We start from the raw sequence: 18,502 nt of genomic DNA, 5'->3' as shown, positions 1-18,502 counted from the left end.
AAACACTGCGTAAGTTTTAAATCGCGTGCTGCTCTGGGCCGCGCAGCGAACTCTCACACTGTCCTGCTCTGTGCGGCCCCAGACGTGTGCCATCCCTGGTCCAGCATCTCCACGCGGTGTCCTCTCCCCACTCCTCAGCCACACAGGAGCCCTCGGGGTCACCTGATGGACTGTCCCAGCAGCACAGCAGTGCTGGTGTTCCACGCACCTTTATTGCACTAATAATTGTCCCAAAGCGCAGGAGTGCAAATGCTGGCAATTCGGATGTGCCCAGGGGGAAGTCGTAAAGCGCTTCCTTGAAGCGAAAAGGTGAAAATTCTCTACTTAGTAAAGAAAGAAAAACATGATATGCTGAGGCTGCTAAGATCAACATTCAGAACCCATCTGCTCTCCGTGAAACTGTGAAGAAGGAAAAAGAAAGTCTCGCTAGCTTTACACCTCAAACTGCAAACGTGACAGCCACCGTGCATGAAGGTGCCTGCTGAGGTGGAAAAGGCGTTAAGTTTGCGAGTGGAAGATATGTTTTCGTGGACGGCAATGTGTCGTGCCAGAAACCATTAGGCCTATGTGAAAACGTCCACAAGGGGTCCCCTGAAACCAGTGACCCCAAGCCATTTGCTGCCATTGGTGGTTACAACAAGACATTTTGAGAGGGAGAGAAACCACATTTACATAACTTTTATTATAGTATGCTATTATAATTGTCCTATTTTATCATTACTTATTGTGGTTAACCTCTTACAGTGCCTAATTTATAAATGAAGCTTTATCACAGATATTATGTACAAAAAATACATAGTATATACAGGGGTTTCGGACTATTTGGGACTTTAGGCACCTGTTGGGGGGGGTCTCTGAACGTATCTCCCGTGGGTGGTGGCAGCACTACCATACAGTGGTGGTCAGACAAACATCCTTGCTAACAAACAGTGAACTACATTGTATATCAGGAGGTAGTAAGTGCTCTGGAGAAAGACAAGGAGAGGAGCAGATGGTACTGGGTTGGGGAGGCCCTCACTGAAAATAGATGGTTTGAGCAAAGACTTGACCTGTCCAACGTTATGAAAATAGATCTCTCCAAAGTGCTATAATTTTCTTATGAAAAATGACTGGATTACGCTACATTAATCTCAATGCCCTTCTGGAAAGTCAGTTCCTTTCTATTTAGTTCTTTATCTAGTGAGAATTGCTTTATGTTGGAAGACAATAAAATTAGCCTAAATATGTGACAGTATCTTTTTTGATGTTAGGGTGAGAGATTATAAAAGGTAAGATGAGCCAAGCCTATGAAGGAGTTCACCGATTTTTGCATATTTAGAATCAGGTAACTGCCAGATCTATGGTCTTAGATGCACACTGACTTAGGATTGCCACTTAAATTAAAAAGCTTAAAATGCCCACGCTTGCCACAATTTGCCTCTTGATCTGAACCTGAAGTGGTTTTCAGGAAAGGGCAACTCCCTGGGGTCAGTGTGGGGAAAGAAGACAGGTGAGCCCATCTTGGAAGAACACGCCATCTTTGGGGCCTGGCTGGTGAGCATGAAATGCTCCCGTCCCTGCGTCCTGCATCCACACAAGAACCATCAGTCCCTGGTAGGTAGAACATCGTCTCATGTAACAGAATTAGAGGCTGCTTTTCAGACTGGAAGCTACCTCAGACATTATCTAAACCAGACATGCAAATTAGCACAGGCCGGAGGCCCGCAGCATGAGAGAAATCAGATGTGGCCATATAAGAATTTTAATAGAAATTGAAAGTATGACTCATAGCATGAAAACTTCCTTTCTCTAAACTCCTCTAGGATATTGGGCAGGACTGAGAATTATCTTACAAGCAGGCCAAAATTTTTTTAAGCTCAAAGATTTTTTTCAGAATAATACCAAGAACAATCTTCATCTCTTTGAAACAGTGGTACCTAAATCTTGTCCAGCATAGGCTCTGAGGATTTTCATGCAAAGGAGTTCCATAATTTCTCTTTAATCCATTCCAAACAGGGAAACAGCTTGTCGCAATAGAGAGGATGCTGGATGGGGGTTCAGAACTCCTCAGTTTGCTTCCCATCTCTGCCAGCTATGAACTGTGTGAACTTAGGCAAGTGCTTTAACGTCCTGAATCTCAGGCTATCTGTAATAGGGAGATACTTGGGTAAAAAACGATACCTCTAAGATTTAAGAGTTTGGAAAAGCAAATGGCCTATTTAACCCTCACAAGGTTCTGTTGAGAATAAATGAGCTTATGCATGAGAAAATGCTTCATATACTCCAAAGTACCCTCTAGGATAAAAGCTGTTATTCTTTTCCAGAGTTTAATTCATTGGAGATGAGAAGGTAACCTTTCTTGTGTCAACCGAAGTTAATTTCCTATGGTTCTTTCTTTGGTAAAGCAGAATGGTTGAGTAAATATTAAGTTGAATTGTTAAAGACTAGATGTTTCCTTCCCTCATGACTCCATCACTGTCAGTGGTACTCAGTGACAGGTTGGAGAAAGGATACAGGAAAAAACTCAAAATTAAAGACTGTCAGTTAAAGACTAAGAGATAATCTTGTAGTAATTAGGTCTGTAGGTAGATGTGAGTATGGTGGTGTTTTGAGATGAGATTGTAGTATTTGAGAGTAAAGAAAATATAACTTGAAGCGGGTCGAACTTGAACTGGGCTTTGAAGTATGTGTCGGATTCTTATAAAGTAATTATCTTACTCAATGACCACTTTCTCTTTAGCGCATGCCTGACACAAGAAGTTGAACATTATCAAACAGGCATGTTAAACTTTTTTATTGACCCTCAGTGTGCAGACCTCTGAGATTTAAAGAGGAAAAGCCAACATAGTATTTCTAGCCATAGCATTTCTTCCTCAACGCCTTTATCTTCTCCCAAAAGAAATAAGTTCTTTATTATGTTAGACAGGGGCTTTGCTGAAGAGAGTAAGTTGTTACATCTATAAAAGGAACTTGGGAAATGTTTTTATTTTAAAAAAGCAAATGATACTATATGCCCTGACTTTTCTTGAGAAGGCGCCCCACACCCTTATCCCTCTGTCTGGCAGAAGAGAAGTTTCTCTCTCTTTCTCTGGGTAGAGAGCTAGAGAGGTGGAAGGATTGATAGATAGAATCTGGTTTATGAGCATGAGACTGAACCATCTTCTTTTAAGTATTTTCCAGCTACTCCTGCCCTCAAACAACCTCCCAGTAGAATTTTTAAATCAGCGTATTTAGCAAAACAAATGCACTTAGAAAACTCTGTGTTGAGGTGGCCACCCGTGGACCATTGGGAGCACTTGTGGACCTAGCCTCTCTTTCCAAAGTACTTTGGGACTCCACTTCTCAAAAAAAAAAAAAAAGAAAAACCCAACAGAGGTCACTTCTAGTTTTTATTACAAACCAGGACCACATGCAGTGGAAACAGAGTTACGTCACCCAAGGGCAATTTCATTTTAAGTCTTAGCTTTGCTATCTGGAATGGGATGAAATATCTGAGTCAGAGTGAAACTCGGTAGAGATGGGAGGCCTAAAATAGTAATAGTTAAGAATTTGGAGATGAATTGGAAACGCAAAACCCCAACGGTCCACTTAGTGAGTGTGAAATGCCACTGATACATTCACGTGTAACTGTGTTGGAGTTCCAGCCCCCTGAGCTCTCACAGTCACGGTCACGGGGGGCGGGGGGGGGCCTCCCTGGCAGGGGTGGGAGGAGCCCTTGTCTGGCTGAGTCTAATGGGAAGAGTGCCCTAGAGGCCAGGTTGCTCCCAAGTACCTTTCCCATGGTCCATCATGTTCCTGATTTCTCCAGGGAGCATCTAAGAGCAGCTTTAACGAACATAAAGACAACAGAAATGTCCAAGGAGGGCAGGAAGGTCAACTGGGAACTTCTAAGCATCCAGGAACAAGACCTGAGGCCTCGGTGCCTTTTAGCACAGGGATGAGAAAGGCCTACACTCTGGTGGCAGAAAGGGTGCCAATGAAGAGCAACCAAGGCACATTTGTCTTCTGTCAAGTATTCAAATAAAGCACGCAATGGCGGGGGTGGTGTAAGGGGATAAGATTTCAGAAGCAATGCAAGGAGCTTATTCTAAGAACTAAGATGCTCAGCTCCATCCTCCTCCTCCACGCCTTCTCTTACCAAGGGCACACATGAATGGGAATGGGGAGCCCAGAGGGGTGGCCGGAGCTCAGGGCATGTCTCTTTAAAATGGCCCCAGGTATTCTGATACCTTTCTTTCTCTTCCTTGAGAACCATGGATCAATGAAGCTTATAGAGGCTACAAATTGTTTACCTGATGTAATGGGAGGGATATTTCACACCTAGATTTACTGGACTAATATCCATCTCCCCTTGATTTTAAAAATTAAGTTTATTGCAATCCTTATTGATAGAGCGTTACTCGGTGGATCCATTACTTTTCTAAATATGTTTTTTCTTTATTCTTTTAAATGTGATATTAAATGCAAATGGGTGAATAATCTTATGTAAATTATAAAGCATACTAAAAAAAATAACATCTGTGAAATCTTCTAATATGCCTCATGACGTTCAAGAACGGAGTAGATTGAGCCAGGTTCCTGAGTCTTTGGACCATAGTAGGAATTTATTAATCTAATCATATCATCGTAACAACTAGGTGACATCAGCTTCCTGAAAGAAATGGGCCTTTCCATGGGTGGCTGATGGAACCGGAAGAGGCAGCTGTGGAGCCTTGTCAAGCCTGGGGGTGCCGGGGGACTGCTGTGAGATTCTGTTCTGCTTCATACTAGCTTTGTGGTTTGGGCTTAACCTAGTTGTGCCCCAGTTTTCTCAAATGTGAGATAGGAATGATAATAGTACCGACTAAATAAGGTTGTCATGAAGTATAAACGTGGGGTGAATAGAAAAATTCTCGGCACCTAGAAGCACTTTAATAAATGTTAGTGGTTCTTGTTGTGGGGGAGGGTGAGAACACAGGTCAGGAAAGAAAGGTTGGAGGGAGCAGAAGTTAGGTTTTCCCTGAATATCACTTTTCCTTGGCTTGGTTCTGCCCTCGGCTCCTTTTCCCACTGGTGCCCATACCAACGGGACCCAGATCCAAGGGGCCTCCTAGCGGAATTTAAACTGACAAAAAATGGGCCAAAGGGTCAAGTGAATGACTATCTTATGCTTGAAATCTGCCCTCAGTGTGCTCTTCCATCTACTCATGGATGAGACTGACCACAGCTTTGCAGAACTCCCCTAGGAATCAGATGAAGGGGGCATTTAAGGCAAGGTAGAGAAAAAGGTGAGTACCCGCTGTAGCGGACAAAACCAAAGTATCACTCCCGTATTTAGAAATATCATGCGGGGTTAGTTTCACAGAAAACTTTGCGGGAGTCGTGTAAGGCGTGTTACCTATAATTTCCATCCATCCATTCAATGGCCTTGTCTAGTTCCCACCTCCAAGATGCTTCAAGTGTTGAAAGACAGGAGACCACGATGATAGAATCTGCTAAATGCTAAATTGTAAAAACAGTAGGTCCAAGCAAAGCACATGAGGAAGGGGTGGCTGAGACCCTGCTGAAGAGGGGTTACATGAACTGGGCCTTGAAGGGGGAGTGTGGCTTCCTGGGATAGGGATAGGTGTGTGTGCTGTGGGGGCTGGATAGGAAAGGATGGGTATTTGAGGTAAAGGGAGAACAGGGAAATAGTCAATATTCTGCTTGAAAACAGCCTAGACAGGAATCAATTCACAACCAAAGGACACATTTTTCTGTCAGATCCTAAATGAGCAAAACTGTCTTATTGGGTAAAGCTGTCACATCTCTGAGCCCAAAGTGATCGGGACTGTTCTGGGCCTTGTGCCTCTGGAGACCCTGCGTGGCCAAGGCTGGGCAGCTTTCAAATGCACACACGAGACAGCCTGGTCTTGCCTCAGAATCCCTCAGTCTGCAGTGGCAAAGTCGACTGGTCTGAGTGACTGGAGGAGACAGGAGAGAAAAGGGACCACTTGGAACTCTAGGTGGTCACCTTGGCTGTGCCCATCAGCCCCGCACAGCCCTGGGGCCTTGTGGCCCTCCGAATTCTCTCTTGCAGTGAAATGTATGGCGGTATACATTTTTGTTAAAGGTTTTATCTATTTATTTTTAGAGAGAGGGAAAGGGAAGGAGAGAGAGTGGGAGAGAAGCATCAATGTGAAAGAGAAATATCAATTGGTTGCCTCTCGCATGCACCCCAACCGGGGATTGAACCTTCAACCTGGGCATGTGCCCTGACCAGGAATCGAACTGGCAACCCCTCACCTTGCAGTACAACACCTGACCAACTAAGTCATGCTGGCCAGGGCTCTTTAAAATAATGAATTAATCAAACACAGAAGCTGAGGAGAATGATCATTAGAAGATATGTGCGTGCATGTGTGTGTGTGTGTGTGTGTATAATATATATATCCTCTAAGGAATAAAATGTACACAGTTTAAATTATTCTTGAGACAAAAGAGCACCTTCAAATAAGGGAATTCATGACTTAACTAGAACTACAGAAAAAAAAAAAGAAAAAAAGAAATGCCCCAACAAAAGCCCCCTCTACGTGCAACAGTACAATAGTGAAAGTTGTTTGCCTCATTATACTGGAACAAGTTTACATGTGTCTTAGGAACCAGGCTAAGTGTTTCCAATAATTTGGAGAAAGCGTGTCCTAGTGGCTGTGTAACCCACATGTGTGATAACAGCACACGCAGCACACCCACAGGAAAAAAAAAATAACAGTTCTTTTACTTAGGGAAAGGAAGGATAATGGTTACTTAGAAAGTGTCCCAGACAAGCTGTCAAACTGAATTCAGAGAGCTGGAGTCTGACTCCGGGACAGAGCTGGCTGGCTGAAGCCCCCGGGGACTGGGGTTTCCTGCCTGCTATGGTTTAGAGACAACGATTCTTTGTTTCCAGCTTGCTCTCTCTCCCTGTCTCTCTCTCCTTCTCTCTCTCTCTCTCTCCCCGTCTCTCTCCCTGTCTATCTCTCTCTGGTGAAAAAAAAAAAAAAAAAAAGCATACACACAGAAACATGCTGCTCTCCAAAGAGGGCCAGATCGAAAGCAGACAAAACATTAACTCTGGAATTTCAAAGGAAAACAATTTTTAAAAAACCAAGAGAGCAAGCTACTGTCTATTCTGTAATAATAAATCTTGCCTTTGGACCGCAGAAACAGCACGCACTCACACACACACACACCCAGCAATCCTCCCTATGTTTGCTAGAAATGGATTCGAGGTATTTCATCATGAAGGAAAAACATATAATGACAAAGTTCTCAACAGGCCCTCCTGTGAGTCCTCCAGCCCCTCAAGTTTAAGTGCATGTTCGTTGACATAATCAGAGCCTGCGGAGCCACGTGACCTGCTGCATAAGAGATGTTATTTACTCCCTAAAAATAACAGGAGATTAGCTCACAGTATTACGGGCCTTTTCCTACAGCACACGTGTTCCAGATCGCCCCCCACCCAGCCGGGGCACCAGCGTGCAGCCCACGCCCACGCCGAGCACCTGGTCACTCTGTTCACCCTCCCTCCCACCCGGGTGCCGCCCAAAGCCCACCCTGCCCTGAATGCTGGGCCTGAAGACAGCCCCCTTCCACGGTGCCATGCATACAGTGCATTGGCTCTAGGCATCCAGTCCTGCGCCCATCCACCTTTTCTCCCCTTAAAACATAACTTCTCGCGGCATCTTTTAAATTATAGAGCATTTCACAGCTATAGAAAAGCAGAGAGGAAACTCGACCAGACCCTGCAGGACCCTTCATCCTGCGAATCTTCTTCCAGCGCCACTCCCACCCACTCCCCTGCCCTGGCCCTGGGTGGTTGGAAGCAAATCCCTGGCTCCCAGCTCCTTTGCTGAGCTTCCTGTCTCACAGGGAGACCTCCAACTGTACTTGGTCTTTCAGCTTCATGTGGGCCAAGTGTCACACGGAGGCCTTGGTGCACCCGTGGGGCATGCTCGCACCCCCCAGAGGAATTCACCTGGGTCCCTTTTCCCAAACCCAACATGAACATGTACTCCTCCCCCATCGCAGCCCCCACAATGCACCACAGACCCAGCCACAGGCACTGGTGTCTTCCGTGTCGAACCCCGTCCCTTCCTGCCCATGCCCATTTCCAGCACGACCCTGCTGCATGAGTCTAGAGGCCTCCCATCAACCTCTAAAATTCAACCACAAAGGAGTCTCCGTGGCTGTAAATGCAGGGGGAGATGGCAGGATTTGCTGATATATCACTTGTGCTCCAATACATCATGTTCATTACTTACGGCCCAGCCTGCATTGCGGACTATAAGACCCCTAGGGTAGGTGCTGTTTGTGCACTGATTTCCTGGGCTCAGCCTCGTGTCCCCCACACAGGAGGTTCTTAATAAATGCAGAGATGAATCAAAGGGATAGAGAAGGGCACAGGCACAGGCTTTAGGTCCATGGCTGACTAAGGTGCTGAGTGACGTCAGGGTCTGCCCCTTGCTGTTCGCTCCCCGTGAGGCCTGGGCTGGACCCACGTCTTCTCTGGACTCAAGTCTCTTCAGTCACATGAAAGGTTTGGAGTGCATACGCAACTTCAGCATTCAACGGTTTTTCATCTCTTCATCACCCTCAGCTTCTTGTGTGAGCGTGCGTTTTTCTATTTCATGATAGGCATAGTCACATTATTCTTCAACACGATATGTGTGTCTCCCTAATAAGACTGGAAGTGACTTGGCTGTCCCATCGGTGGTGTTACCACACCATGTTATATCATGTGGTATCCTTCACGGTCCTTGGCACAGTGTTAGCATATGGTAAACACTCAAGAATATTCTAATAATTTGCAATAATAATATAATTACTGTTATGATTTATGAAGCCTATGTGGAGCATGTAACGGTGTATGCTAAATGACTCATGAGCACAACAGGACGTCTGGAGGGTCGTTAAAATTATCCTCATTTTCTACAGAGGAAATTGAGGCAGAAAAAAAAGGAGTAAGTGACTTGTCCAAGGTCACACAGTCCATTTGCATTCAAAGCCTGAGAGTTTAACCAATATGCTATAATGCTGAAATGTGATATTAATACCTGCCTTGTAAATATGAAGCATTAATTAAAGAAGGTGTAAGATGCTATCAGATGCTTGAGAGAAGCAGCCTGGAAAAAGGAAAGAACCCCAGAGGCCTACATTTGAACACTGCTCTGCTCCCAAACCCGGGGGGATGTCACATGAACCCTGTCACCCATCTCTGTCCTGTTGGCTTTATCTACAAAACGGATCCTGATGCTACCAGCCCTGCTGCCTCATGGTGATGGCAGGAGGCACCAGTGAGGTCATGGACGTGTAGTGCTTGGCCAACAAGTGAGGAGCTGCGTAAAGGTGCTGCTGCCGGCCCTGGCACTGCCACCGGAAACCTCCGGGAGAGACGCGGGGCTCTCGCTGACATGGTCTCCAGTGCCTGTTAGGCATTTTACCACGAAGGACACAGAAAGGAGTTCCTACTGCTCTCCTTCCCATACGTGGCACGTAAGGAGACAGACTTTTTATTCATTAGGCAAGGCAACCACTGGAGATGGTTGTGCTGCAGGAGGCAGGCAGTGGACCGCGGAGGAGACGCGGTTTTGCATTCAGCTGCAGGTCCCAACCGGCTTCCCAGGCTGGGGCTGGAAGCTCAGGGCTACGTGGGCCACGGACGGTTTATGACTTCCAGGAGTTAATAAACAAGGAGCTCAATATCCTCTGAGTTTTGGAGAGTCGGAGGTATTTAAACAGATCCAACACGGCCCCGAGGAAATGAGGGTTTACGGGTGCAAAGATCTCCGAAGGAGAGGTCTGCGGATTCTCGCATGCTGTCATCCCGCTGAGCATGTGGGGAGCGAGGGCCCCGGGGCAGGGCTTCCCACGGAAATGAGGTGGAGCTCTGACCCACGCCCAGGGCAGACGCACTTGAGCCTCAGCATGGAGCGTGCAGAGGACGAGGTTTGGAGAGTCCGTGCTCCTGGCTCCAGGACTGGTATACCCTTGGAAAGGCCACTTAACTTCCAGAGCCCCAGTGTCCTCACCGTAAATTCAAGTTACCACATATCTACTGTTTGTTTATTTTTGAATCCTCACCCTTCGCCTAACCTACACCTTCATTAGTATACCAACAGGTCCTGCTCTTCCTTTCCTATTGACTCGAGGCCGCTAACGGTCAAGATCAACTACCCAGTGTATCTCCAACAAAACCTGGTGGCTCTGAGATGGGTCTAGTTTTCCCCTTTCTAGTTCATGCCTGTATTGCACGACAGGGCCCCTCAAAATTGAGGAGAGCTTTTTTCCAAGTCCACATGTCCCTCCTAGAGATTCTGAATTAATTGGTTATGTTTGGGATCTGAGCATCTGTATTTTAAAATAATTTTTTTATTTTTACTTTTGTGTTTTTATTGTTGTGAAATGTACATAGAATGTACCACTTCGGCCGTTTCTCAGTGTTTCGTGGCATTAAGTACATTCACGTGTGCGTCCATAATGATCAGAACTTTTCGTCTTTCTAAACTGAAACTCTGTCCCCATTAAACAAGAGCTCCCCATTCCTCCTCCCCTCCCCAGACCTCAGGAACCATTTTCTGTTTGCATACCCCAGATACCTCATGTGAATGGATTGTGCAATATTGGTCCTACAGCATCAGTATTTTTAAATACTGATACCAGGCGATTCTCTGCGTGGTTAGGACTAGGCGGTAGTGCCAAGTAGGGGTGCAAATGAATTCATCTTTGGGAAAAGAGAATCGCATAGGGGTGTAGGTATGGATGAGAACAGGAAAACGGCAAGAATGGAGAAAAGTATGGGAAAAAATTCAAATCTCTGCCCAAACTATACACTTAGGGAAAATACTGTTTCCATGAAACATCAGTCAGAGGGAGAGAGGCTGTGTTTGTCAAGGAGACCCTCTGCAGCCAAGGATTTTGACTCCTACGACCTGGGTTTGAGTCCTTGCTCTGCTGTTGATTTAACATCACCCAGCCTCACTTTCTCTGTCTTCAAAATGGAGATAATCACATCTACCTCCTAGGGGGGCTGCCAGGCTCAAATACAGACTTTCTACGTAGATGGCAGCTGTGGCTGCTACTGCACGTGCGCAGTGACACTTCCATCCTAGACTAGTTAACTGCATTAGCCTCGATAAGTAAAGGCAGGCCGATCACTACTGTTCTAGCTGGGTCTATGACCATAAGATAGTTCAAAAAGGAGCTTAAAGATTGTTATAACTTAATTTTTAAAAACTAGTCTTACATCCTGGGTACAGATAACCATTAGAGGGTACAATCATTTTCAAGAGACAAGCTGGAAGGGTGATTATGCCATGTTCAAGTCAAAAGGCATTCTAATTTGATGACTGCATTGAAGAAGCATTAATAGACATCATCCTCAACTTCTTTCCTTTGTGCTTGATGCCCACACCTGCCCCGTGTGAAGCGCGTGTGTGCAAACGCACGCACACACACTCACATACACACAAAAAGAGCTCCAGTGCTTTAGATGAACTCTGGGTTTGTTTGGGGCTCTGTGAGTGTCTTCATTTGAACAAGATGGTGCCAGGGTGCATGATGTGTTCTCTTTATTTTTCCACTTAATATTTTAAGAACTAAAGGTAGGGATTAGAGAAAAGCAGAAGAAAGCGAGGTGGGGAGGCTCGGGAAGCTGGGTTAGCTTTGTCTTGCTAATGCATTTTGTTTTGTGGCTGATGGCCGTTCAGACAGATTCAGACCATCTCACAAGGGGGAGGCGACGGAGCAGCAAGACAGCTCAAGTGGAAAGCGTTGTTGGGGACAAAAGATGCACCTGCAAAGCACAGCCTTAATCGTCTCTAGAGGCCAGGGCCAATGCTGGGAGATAAATGCCCGGCACCACCTGAATGCGATCCTGGCAGCGTGCATTTGTCTGGATACTGCAGTTAATTCATTTCAGAAGAGGGCTGCTCCCCAGCCAGAGCAGGCCGCTCCCGCGATGCCTGAATAAGCCCGGTGGCCTCACACATGTACTCACTGCACACAAAGGGGCCAAGGGAAGGAAATGCAACATGGCAGGGAGAGGAGAGGGCTGACAGCTAAGACCCCTCGAGGAGTAATATGTGCTGGTTATTAATGCAGTTCAACTCAGACAAACTGCCTTCTAAACTAAAATCTGTATTTTAAACCCAATATAAAAAATGCTCCCATTGGCTCTGCCCCAGAGTCTCTCATTAATTAATCCTGACATTTTCAACCATCCTTAGCCTGTGGAGCTGAAGAAGCATTCAAGGATCTCCTCCCACCCTTTTTTTTTTCCTTCTTTCCTCCCTCCCTCCATTCCCTTCTTCCCTTTCCCTCCTGACCTTCCTTCCTCTCTCTTTCTCTTCCAAGAAGTGGGCTCCAATCTGCAAATGAAATGAAGTTCCATAATTGAACCGGACTGATGCAGAGCGGCTCTGAATGAAGGCAGGGCCCTCACTCTGTGGCTCCCAAGTCCCTGCCCTAGAAGCCACACACTCGAGGGCCTGGGCTCAACTGGAACTGATTTAGTTCAGCCGCCTCCTTTGATGGGACGCTAAGGCTCAGGGGATGAAGTGATTTCCCCAAAGCAGCCAAAAGCACCCTGGCCGCCAATTGTGTGTTACTCTCATACATTTTCTCTCTTATAGACATTTGCAACCTGCTGTGAAATGGGCCATCAAGTGAAATTTGGCTTGTACTGTGGAATGAGTCAATATAAGTTAATTTGCATGGGAAAATTTATCAAACCTGATTTGGAAAGGAAAACAGTAGCATAAATAGGACCAGCCCAGGGTGGAGGAGGGGAGAAAGAAGCAAATGAAAGCCACAAAAGCTTACAGTCAGATTCATCATGTTGCAGATTTTCTCCACTAATTTCTTTTTTTGTCATCATTTGATTATAAATTATTAACAGGAAACACAAAGTCCTATGTGATCAAAGGTGTAAACTTGGCCAAGACACGCAGGTTGTTTGGGTCTTGGTTTCCTTCATAACCCATGAGGATTTTTAAAAAATCTGAGGATATATTCATCGCTTTTAGAGAGAGAGAGAGGAAGGTGGGGCAGGGGGAGAGGGAGAGAGAGAAACATCGACGTGAAAAACATTGATCTGTTGCTTCCTGTATGTGCCCTGACTGGGGATGGAACCCACACTCCAGGTATGTTCCCTGACTGGGGATTGACCCTGTAACCTTTTGGTGTGTGGGACCAATTGAGCCCCCAGCCAGGGCACCCATGAGGATTCTGAACCAAGCGGTCTTGAAATTTCTTCCATTAGAAAAGTCTTATGTTTCTCTGGACTTTCATGCTGTGCTTCTGTAAATGCAGCCAACGCTCCATCATGGCAGGTGTGCATTAAAGACAAAGTAGTGAAGGAGAGAGAGAACCAAGGCAGAGAGCATGCCTGCTAGACTCCTACACCCTCTGCCAGGGAATACTCCTTTGCCTTGGGTAGATTTTTCTCATTCATGTTTTTTCTTCCTTTTACCATCCTATCCACTTGCATAAAGGCCTAGACTCTAACACAGTAGCTGGAGCAATACACCTTTCCAATGTTGTTTCATAAGTAACGATGTTGAGAAATGAGAAATGCTATTGTAACGTTGGCTAAAATTGTCACCGAGGAAAGTATTTACCGAGTCTACTTTCTTTCTCTGCAACCAAACCAAACCAGCTGGACCAAATCCTCAAATCACCACTTCGGAACTGCTAAAATGTGTTTAAATTTTGTTTTAAATGTGGCATTGCAAGAATCCCTAAAACCTTAATTTCATTATCTTCAACAGAGAATATGCAATTTTCAGCTTCGAAAGGGAGTGATAGCCATTTCATTCTAAGACCAACACATTTTCTTTCACGGAGTAACAACTTCAAATCATCTCTTTATGCCATTATTATTGTACAAGATGTTCTAAAACCTTGCTTTTTTTTTTTTTTCAGCGAGTGGTACAAACAGGGGAAGCTTTGGTGTCTTGTCTCAGATGCTTGAAAACGCTGTGTTTGGGCACAGACCGGAGCCTCCCACACCCACGTTAACAGCACGGAACGTGCCGCACCTGATACTGAGCAAGACTCTAAATGCACAAGAGAACGGACTTACCTTCTTTGACACTCAGTCGTGGGGATTGGTCTGTGTGGGAGGTTGTGTTATAGGCCAACAGTGAACCTGAAAGGCAAAGCGGAAGCAGGTTATAACCAGGACACGCTCCTGAGAGGAAGAGCAGGAGGCGCAATGGGGGGGTGGGGGGGGTGGGAGGGGAAGAGACAGGGAGAGGGGAAGAGGAACAGGTGACTCCCTGAGAATGTAACCCGTTCTGGGAGCTGTAACAGCTTCCCAGAGTCAGGGGCAGAGTAGTTAGGGCAGAATGTCAGTGAGTGGGACACCTACAAGCCCCCCCACCCCCAGCAGCTATGTATGCTTCAGAGGTTCTCAGGGTCCACTCCAGGTCACAGCAAGAACACGGGATGGGAATGAGCACTCCAGGGCCTGTCCCCGTTGTGCCACTAACAGCCCGTAAGCAGCTTTATAGGTCCAGGCCTTGGTTTCTTCATCAGAAAAATGAAGGAGCTGGGCAGCAGCAGGGGCTGGCAAACCTAAAGCCAGAGAGTAAATATTTCAGGCTTCGCAGGCCTGAAATGCAGCCTCGGCCGCGTTCTTCTCTGTTTGGTTTGGTTTGGTATGGGGGCCAGAGTCAGCCGGAGCCGGCCTGCAGCTTGAAGTCTTCCAGACCCTGGAGGGGAAGACGGATGGACAGACAGTCCTTCCTGCTGTGACCGCCTCTGGGTTCACATGTGGGTCCTTTTACAGGTGGGCCAGGCCTTGGATAGTTCCTGTGGTAGAGTGGCGTGGGGCGGCAGCTGTCCCCACAGTAACTTTGCCTCCTTTTACATACGTCTAAGAGAAGGCAGCCAAACGTGAGGCATAACACACTGACTCTGCCGTCCTCCTTGAGTGCTGATACATTGTCCAGCTTTTAAAATCAGACTGTAATGTGTGCCTACTCTGTCTCGGGCATGGGTGTAGGCATTTTAAAGGCATTGTAGTTTTCTTTTTTTGTTGCTGTTGTATAAGAAACATTCTCCCTTCTTTCCTAAAACTAGTCTTATTCCTTAGATTCAAACAAATTCAAGAATTTTATTTTGTAAAATGAGGGTTTTTGTTTTTCGGTTTTTTTTTTTTTTTTTTTTGCAATTCTGGGGAAGCTCTACTGTGCTATCATAGTCCAGGGCTGGGATCTGCTTCTACCAAGGCCACGGTGAGCTTCACATAGGTGTTTGAGGCTGAACACGTCTCTGAAAACAATCCCTTTCCCTGCTCCCTGTGGACGAGTGGGCTGGCTTGGGTGCCAGGGCCTGGCGCAGGGCATGGGCTGGCAGACACTCCTATTTTTAGTCTCCAGTCAAGGAAGGGAGGCAGGAGCGGAGCTGTGGCCTCACCCAGCCGTGGGTGTTTGGTTGTGTGCCTCTGAGCAAATGTGTCCTTCCTGGCCAGACGAGGGAGAGAATCTTATAAAAATCATCCCACTGCCTACAACCTATGACTTCTGGCTTGGGCCGCTGGTTTCTAACTCTGAAATAGTTCCAGACAAACACGAGGGGGGTGGGGCGGTGATGGCACTGAGCCCGCTAGAGGCCAAAGTGCCACCATTTTAGAAATGAGACCGTCCCATACATGTGCCATCCAGGAATCAAATGCATTTGGGTATTCTGTTCTTAAACATATTAAGGACAAAGCAAGGCTGGGACAACCGCATCTTAATATTGTTGTTATGCAAATCGGAGTTTAAAATTAGACCCCCCAGTTTGTAGCCTTGAGACTTCCATCAATTTACCTGATCTCTCTAAGCCCGAAGCTCCTCATAGATATAAAATGGACTGGTAATAACACCTAACATGGCGTTTGGAGGATTGCATAAAATAATACATATAAATTGCTCAGAAACACCTTGGCTCATAATAAGTGTTCAATAAATGCTAGCTATTATCATTATTATTTTTACATCCCTTCTCCCACAATTACATACACTAAGCCCGTTATAAGAGAGCTTGCTGAGCATTAGTCTTGTCGTCTGGAATTAGAGTTACGAACGGATTCTCCTGCAATAAGAAATAATCCTCCATGATTAGGAGGAGGTGAAGAAATGGAACCAAACGTTCCAAGGGAATAGAAAAAAGTCTCAGGAGTAAGACCAAGAATGTCTGCTTCTCTGTCCCCGACATTCTCTCCCTCAGGCTAAAACCTCACGGCTGGAGCAAATAAAGAAAAATGATGTCTCCGAGGAGCGAACTGCCTGAGTCATTAGTGCAGATTTAGCTAAGAGCACGAAACTTAGATAAACCACATTTATTAAATTTCCCCCGTGGTGAAAGTTCTTCTCCGGGCACATATGAATTCCACAGGAAACTCCCAGAAAGCCAAGAGAAAGGGTCACTTGACCTCTGCAAAGCTCGCATGAAATACATATTTCATGGTAACCTAGGGAAAGGATTTTGCCTTGAAGACTGTTCTTGGTTCAAGTTTCACTCCTAGAAGGAGAGGCCGCCTTCCCTGGGGAGGGGCTGGTTAGGGCCTTTGACCTCCCTCCCAGGGGACCAACATCCCCTTCTCTTCTCTGCTCCTCCCTGAGCTCCTCAGGATGCTGAGGGTGGTGGAGTGCACTCCTCTTAAGGGACCATGTTCGGATGTGAGATGGTCCTCCCTGGAGCCTGGTCTCCCTGCTCTCTGGCTTTGGATTTCTTTCTCCTGCTTTCAGGCTCATGGTGTGTGAGGTTAATGTGCCACTGAGCTCCTGGTCTTTCCAGATACCCGCCTCCTCTGAGTCAGCAGGCCGAGAGGAGGAGGAAGGAAGCCAACGCTCGTGGACCGCTCCCTGTAAAACCAGTATCACGTGATTCCCCGTTCAGAGGAGTCAACTACTTTGCCCAGGATCACACAGTCAGAAAGCCCAGGAAGCAGGAATCCCATTTCCATCCAGCAGACCCTGCAGCCTGCAGGCTAAACCTAGGGAGCAGACCACACTCGCCTGCAGTTCTGCCAGCCAGCACAGTGGGAAGGATGGGACAAGGACACAGAGCACACAGGGGCCTTCAGTCTATTCCTTGACCTGGGGGCATTTAAACAAGTGGGTGGATTCACTTGGTGATAATTCCTTGAGTTGTGCATTTATGAATTTTGCACTTCTCTGTACATTACGTGTCAATTTAAAACATTTATTTACATGCTTCTTTGTTTATGTGTTAGTGTATATGTACAGGCATATGTGCATTTCTATCTGGGGCCTGCGGAGCATGAAGTGGCAGCTGTGGAGAACAGAATGGCCTTCCCCATGTGCAAACGTAAGAACAAAATGAATCTCCATTTAGGAGTCCATCCGATGCTAGAGATAGTAACAGGTATTGGGATCTGAAAGGAGACAGAAGTGAGCGGAGCACAGCTTTGCAGGTGTGGGGCAGAGCCCCACAACTGGGCTTGCTTCAGCTCTGCATCGCCCCCCTCCCCCACCCCCAGCTCTTTATCCGCGACACCTGCAGCAGAGAGACAAGGGGCGTCCCAGTGCCAAAGCCTTTGTCTGCTGTTCCCAGAGAATTCTCCAGTCAGTTCACTGAACCTGGGTCTCCCTTTTCTCTGCTCTGTGCAGTGGCTTGGGCGGGGGGGGGGGGGGGGGGCGGCAAGGCAGGGCCGAGTCCAGCGAGACCTGGCCTTTTGTTCTGCTGGGGTCCTGTTCTCTCGTCCTGGTCAGATCCCAGGCCTGGGAGGGATAATTCTTCACCAGCCGAACGGCCGGACCCATCACCTTAGCCCAACCATCCGAGGCAGCTGGTGGGAGTGTCACAAGACGCAAAATGTGGTTTCCATTAGGTTTCCATTAAACATGAGAATCCAGAGAGGTACCTTTTCTGTGCCCCCCCACCCCCCGTCACACAACATACTTTACGCTTTTTCGTGCTGCCGCTATGTAAAAACACAGTTTCTCAGCAGCTTGCACGGGCCAGACCCAGTTATACATACAGAACCCGACTTTCTGTGAGATGAAGAAAGACTTTTTCTCTGCTGCCTGTGGCCACCCCGCCCAGGACCCTTTGAGCTCACAGAAACCCCAAACTCCCCCCAGTGGCCCTGAGTTTGAACTGCCAGATGGGGACAGTCCTCACCCCCTCTGAGGCCCAATCTCACTTCCCGCAGCCCACGACTGTAAATATGGGCCCTGCCAACAGGGCTGTGCCCAAGCGAGATACTGGAGGGGCACCAGTCAGGTCCGGAGTGGGGCGCCGCAGGGAAGGCAGAAGGACAGGGTTAGTGTGGTGATAGGTTTGGCTTAATCTGCCTCATTCCAGGAGGCCGCAGGAAAGTTTTCGGAAAGCATTTATCTCCTGGGACAAATAAAAACAGAAAAGGCTGTGGGCAAAGTGGTCTGGCTCTCAACATGGAAGGCCCAGGGGAGTGAGGCTAATTCTAAAGCGGAGGAGAAAAGGCAAGTGTGGTGCAGGTTAGCTCCTGTAGTCGTGGGTCATCTCAGCTCAGAGGTGGGTCTGTGGGCCTGGC

The 18,502-nt window shown here is 46.9% G+C and overlaps 1 protein-coding gene across 3 annotated transcripts in view; it reads right to left on the bottom strand.

The window, feature by feature from the left end:
- FLI1 (Fli-1 proto-oncogene, ETS transcription factor) overlaps positions 1-18,502 on the bottom strand; it is a 119,248-nt gene that overhangs the window by 14,936 nt on the left and 85,810 nt on the right. For all 3 annotated transcript variants that reach the window (XM_090290867.1, XM_090290868.1, XM_090290869.1), the window contains one exon: positions 14,060-14,125. In XM_090290867.1, the coding sequence (XP_090146993.1) occupies positions 14,060-14,125 (66 nt within the window). The remainder of the gene's footprint in view (positions 1-14,059; positions 14,126-18,502) is intronic.

The sequence above is a fragment of the Furipterus horrens genome, unplaced genomic scaffold (assembly GCF_987537825.1).
Source record: "Furipterus horrens unplaced genomic scaffold, mFurHor1.1.pri manual_scaffold_11, whole genome shotgun sequence".
Taxonomy (NCBI): domain Eukaryota; kingdom Metazoa; phylum Chordata; class Mammalia; order Chiroptera; family Furipteridae; genus Furipterus; species Furipterus horrens.
This window is presented reverse-complemented; position numbering and strand designations above follow the sequence as displayed.